The following is a 5,562-nucleotide window of genomic DNA, read 5'->3' as shown; positions in this document are numbered from 1 at the left end:
TCCTGAATCTTACTGGTAAGAGCCTTTTGTGTGTTTGCGAGAGTGGGACTTTTGAGACAGGGTTTCTCAGTGTGTAGCCCTGGCTGCCCTTGAACTCAGATCTGCCTGCTTCTGTGACACCATGCCCTTGCTTGGTTTAAAAGAGTTACTTTCAGACTGGCAGAACACCTGGCAAGAATGTAGATCTCATCCCCAAAACTAGAAAAAGGTTTGTTTTGAGCCTGGAATTTAGAGGTCTGCCGGGATCAAAGGTGTGTATCATCACATCCAAGATAGATCTTATGTGGGTTGTTTTCGAGACTTGGTCTCTCTCTGCAACCAGGTTGGTCTCTATTCTGATTTTTTGTTTGTTTGTTTTTCAAGACAGGGTTTCTCTGTATAGCCCTGGCTGTCCTGGAACTCACTTTGTAGACCAGGCTGGCCTCAAACTCAGAAATCTGCCTGCCTCCCGAGTGCTGGGATTAAAGGCGTGTGCCACCACGCCCGGCTTTGTTCTGATTCTTTTGAATGTAGTGATTGCAAGCGTGAGCCATCACATTTGACTTTTGTTTTGCAACTGGCCCAAATTTCAGTTGTCTAGGGCAGGTTCCAGATATGGTGGCCCAGGGTGGCCGCCCAGCCAGAGCCACTGGTTCCAGCAGTGTTAAGATAGTGGCTGTAAACATTAGCCCCGAGCTTCTAGGAGGCAGTTCCATTGCCCAGCTGTGGCCTTGATTCAGGTGCCTTGAGACACAAGGCTTTGGTGGCTTAATTTCTTGTAGCAATGCTCAGTGGTAGGCTTGGTGACACTGGAACTGTTTGAGGCAGTGACCCAGGGAAACAGCAGAGCCAGCCAGAGCCGGGGAGAGCTGTTGACTTGTGTTGGGATCCTGGCAGGGCCTTTGCAGTTACTCAGGTGCTAGGAAACAAAACCTTGGCAATAAGGTCTCTCAGGCAAAGGGTGAAACAGACACATTGTTGGCCATGGAGCAGCTGGAGACTCCAGCCAAAGGAGGCCCAGCAAGGATGTTACTACCATTGCTGACCCAGATTGGACAGCTGTGTTGTTTGCTGTGTGCTCAAGTGTTATGATCTGAATCCGATGCAGTTTACAAGGGCACCCAGGCTTTTACTGGCAAAGTGGGCTGACTCCATTCTCCTCAGCTCTATTCTTAGGCTGATTTAGAATTCTCTGATAGTCCCACTGTTGTCTTTAGGCTGGACTTGACTTGGGTGCAGGGGAACGAGCCTACACAAGTGTACCTTGTTGACTTTTGCATCTAGAACTATATACATTGGCTCTGCAGATGTGTATCCATAGCTGGGGTGCATGTGTGTACATCAGACCTAATTATTCGGCACTTATGAGAGTCCACTACCCTTGCTGGATTCTGTCAGCAGAACAAATCTGCACAGGCCACGACTCCCCGCACTTCCCTCATTTGCTCAGCCACAACTTTGTTCCTGACATCAGCCACCGTGGTGTGTTGCATCCTCTGCAGCTTGTCCTCCCCTCTAGGGATTTTGTGTCCTGTAGGTAGGGTAGTGAGTGTGCTAACAGCAGCCCACCCTGGAAGGAGATTTTACAAGAGTTCTTCAGTGAATATTCAACCACATAGCCCTGTTTTGGGAGAATAATATAAGGGTCTAGACAGTGAAGGCTGTGAGTTACTTGATCAAGTCCCAAGACTGAAGCAGCCTTGAGACTCAGGACTCTGAAATTCAGGCTCCACCCTTTGCTCCTTGTGAAAGCTGTTGGTGGCTCAGTGATGCAGAGGTGGGACTGATGAACTAGTTGTCAAGACATTGGGAATAGGAAGCTATGAAGTACAGAAAACTTTTTATTGGAAATCTCTTGATTATATTTCCAGGTGTAGCTCTCATTTCCCAACAAAGCACTGGAGGGGCCTTACCTGGTTCTAGCCTGAGCTTGGCTGCGTTGGTCTAGAGCCCATCCCTTCCATTGTGTAGGGCTGAAGAGCATAGGCTACCTTAAAGGATGCTCTGCTCAGCTTCCCTGGCCTCTTTCCTAATAATCTGGGACATAAAGGCTGCTGTCTGCAAAGGCCACTGGCTGAGCCCTGCAAAGAACCCGTGCCCTCACCCCCCTTCAGTTCTGGCTCTGGGGGAGATATCTGGTTTAAGTAGGCCTTGAGTGTACCCCTGACCCAAAGGCTGCAATGGCATTTGGCCACCACCGCTGGGCACATTTCTCTGTGGCAGCAAAAGCATGCACAGGGGAAAGGCTCCAGTGTTACATGCAGATTACTAACAAGCAGTTGTGAGCCACCTGCTCCAATGCGTAACAGCTGCTGCCAGTGAGGATCCAGGGACAGAGGAACAGAGCAGGCTGGCAGAGGCACTTGACTCACTCAAGCAAACCTGAAGGTTTACGTCAACCATAAGCTCAGCTTTGGTTTCTTAAAGGGGAACCAATCCAGCTTATAAAGCCAGGGCCTCGTACAGACTCTGGGACTAGAGGGAGGAGGAAGAGCTCCCTAGTCCTGCTCCAGGCTCAGGGACTTGAGCAGCAGGACACTCAGTGCTCCTGGGGCACCATGTGCAACACAACTCTGAGGAGTCACCACACTGAACATACCCGAGATTTCCTGGGGTTCCCAGTGTGCCAGGGAAGCCTAATGCCTGCACACTTCTATACACGCAGCCTGAGGGGGCCGCTTGGCCTTTGCCAGATTATTCCTGATCTCTCCTTAGGTGTGACAGGAGTATCCTCAGAGCAGCAGCACAGGCACTGAGCAATCTTCACTGGAGGCCGACATCCCAGAAGAAATCCTTCTCCTTCCCCAGTGGAACTTCTAACCCCAAACATACTTCTATAAAATATCTGATTTCTCTTAAAGTAATAAATATTTACCATGGTCTATATCCACGCAGCAGCGATTGAGGGAAAACGAGGAAAGAACCTTTCTGTGACTCTCAATAACAAATTCTACAAACAGGCTGTTGCAGCCTTTGGGAGATGGTGGCTAGCTTTGGAATACTTGTCATTTTAGGCAGATTGCCCAAAAGCACAGGCCCAGGAAGGCAAGGGATGGAAAGTGGGAGATGAAAAGGAGAAAGAAGGTGGGAGAAAGGGAGTAAATGAAGATGGAAGGAAGGGAAGGGAGAAAGATGGGTGGGAGAGCAGGGTGGTCCAGGAAGTGACGCAGGGCCCTCCTTCGCCCGGCTTGGTCTCCTTGGTTTTCTTCCTCTTTCTGCCTTGCCCAGCGTCCCAGCCACCAGCTGGAATGTCAGGTGGTTGATGGTAAGGACAAGCAGGTAGGGCTGGCCTCAGGGTAGACCCAGGCAGGAGGCTGGTAGCAGGAAGAACAGCTGAGGACAGTCCTTGCTGAGGCTCTGTTACAGCCAGCTTCCAACTCCAAGGCCCGAGTCCTTCGCCAAGTCCGGCACTGGGCCTGACTGCTGCCATGAGTCTCCAGGAAGTTCAAGAGCAGGGACTTGTAGGTCCCATAGGGGAGCCACCCTGTCTTTCCCTGGCCAGACCCAGCATGAAGGCTAGGGAGCAGCTGAGGAAAAGGAGGTTCTCTGCTGGGTCCACAGAAAGGGGGCGCTGCAGACACTCGGGACACTTTTACTGCAGGGTTTCCACAAAGGCATCGAATTCTCGGACATTCTTCTCATGCACAGCCAGCTTCTCTGGTAAGGAGTCCTGTAGCAAGCAAAGAAGAGGGACTTACTCCAGAAGGCCTCGAAGAGGCAGCCAGCCATCAGTAGAAAAATCAGGAACTGGGCAGCGCCAGGCAAACTAACAGGAAGGGAATCTGAGCAGACACTGGGCTGAGAGAAGGGACAAGTGCAGGATGGGGAATAGAGGGTAGGGGTTGTGGTGTGTGTCACAGGGCTGCACGGGAGCCTGATGAATCCCAGTGAACCACAACTCATAAGATAGGTAAACAAAGCCAAAATCACGACAGTGGGAAAATAAAGATGAAATATCCTTTTATAATATACACTCACACACAGATGCATGTACAGTAAGTAGATACTAGAACCAAACTGGATTTTTTTTTTTGTTTTGTTTTCAGACAGGATTTTCTGGGTAGCCCTGGCTGTCTTGGAATGCACTCTTTAAACCAAGCTGGCCTCAAACTCAGAGTGCCTGTTTCCACCTCCCAAGTTTAATGGTGTGTGTCCCTCCCCCACAAATCCCTGTATCTTTAGAGTTCAGTGAACCCAGGAAGTTTGTTTTTTTTTTTTTTTTTTTTTAGATTTATTTATTTATTATATGTAAGTACACTGTAGCTGTCTTCAGACACTCCAGAAGAGGGCACCAGATCTCGTTACGGATGGTTGTTAGCCACCATGTGGTTGCTGGGATTTGAACTCTGGACCTTTGGAAGAGCAGTCGGGTGCTCTTACCCACTGAGCCATCTCACCAGCCCCCCAGGAAGTTTTAAAATGGGACCTCCCCCTACCCCGTACTTTTTGGGTATCAAAAGGTCCTGGGAAAATAGGGACAAGGCAGCCACTGAACTTTTACGGCTGACACAGATCTGTGGTAGGTCTAGACACTTGAACCTTTAGACTGGCTAGAGTTATAGGGTGGCTGAAGTCTTTTTGTGACTGTCCAAGAAAAAGACAATCACAAGCTGCCAGCCTGTCCCAAAGACCTGGGCCTCCCTAGAGGCTGCCTGCCTCTTGATCAGGGCTAAGCGATAAGAACTATACCAGCAGGCTTTAAACTACAGGGTAACCTTCCACAATGGGTTTACACATAAGGGACCTGAGAAAAGTTGGTGGCTTTATACACTAAAGTGGCTTGGACACCTGAGGGAAGTCTGGGAGCCACTGCCCAGGTGAAAGGCAAGCCTCAGCTAAAGAGTCACAAATAGAGCCTTTGGACCCTGTTCAAGCCAATTACCACACAGCTAAGCTCAGGAGCCCCCCACTTCAGGATCAAATCTTTCTGACTGTTGCTATAGGCAAGTCACTCAATCAGAAATGTTCCCTTCTGTACGAAGACTCATGGTGAAGCACTGCGCTTTAACTATGTTTTGCTGGATGGGATAGGAGTGAGGTCTGCAATTCAGTGGTAGAGTACTTGTCTTACATAAGCAAGGTCCAGGGTTTGTTCCCAGTTAGACAGACAGACAGACAGTAAGTGTGTAAGAGTATGTGTGTGTTAGTGTGGTGCTTAGACATACCCATTTAAATTAAGGACAGGTGTGGGGGCACACTTTGAATCCCAGCAGAGGCAGGCATATTTCTGAGTTCAAGGCCAGCCTGGTCTACAGAATGAGCTCCAGGACAGCCAGGGCTATGAAATTCTATGACAAAAACAAACACTGCACTAATACTTAGTGTTCTCTCCTCACCATTATTGTTGGGCATGGCTTTCTGCTAAATCAAACCAAGAGCATTTCCTGGGGCCTCAGATTTCTTTCTGCAGGGCACACAGTCCTACCCCACAGTGAGACCTGACCATTTCATAGCGTAAGTGCATAAGTCTGCAGTTTGTTCAGGGCACTCTTCTACTCTTCAGATGCAGGTAATAGGAAATGCTTTCTGCAGAGATGCTGTGATCAAGTCTGTCTCAGGACATAAGAAGAGCTGAGTGCAGAA

General features: G+C 49.2%; 1 protein-coding gene across 5 annotated transcripts in view; it reads right to left on the bottom strand.

The window, feature by feature from the left end:
- Positions 1-1,802: 1,802 nt before the first annotated feature.
- Atg13 (autophagy related 13) overlaps positions 1,803-5,562 on the bottom strand; it is a 42,052-nt gene continuing 38,292 nt past the window's right edge. For all 5 annotated transcript variants that reach the window (XM_021185714.3, XM_029473899.2, XM_021185684.3 and 2 more), the window contains one exon: positions 1,803-3,649. In XM_021185714.3, coding sequence (XP_021041373.1) covers positions 3,572-3,649 — 78 coding nt within the window. In that variant the 3' untranslated portion in view covers positions 1,803-3,571. The remainder of the gene's footprint in view (positions 3,650-5,562) is intronic.

The sequence above is a fragment of the Mus caroli genome, unplaced genomic scaffold, assembly GCF_978045245.1.
Source record: "Mus caroli unplaced genomic scaffold, Mus_caroli_1 scaffold_2, whole genome shotgun sequence".
NCBI lineage: Eukaryota > Metazoa > Chordata > Mammalia > Rodentia > Muridae > Mus > Mus caroli.
Note: the sequence above shows the minus strand (reverse complement) of the source record. Positions and strands in the feature narration are given on the sequence as shown.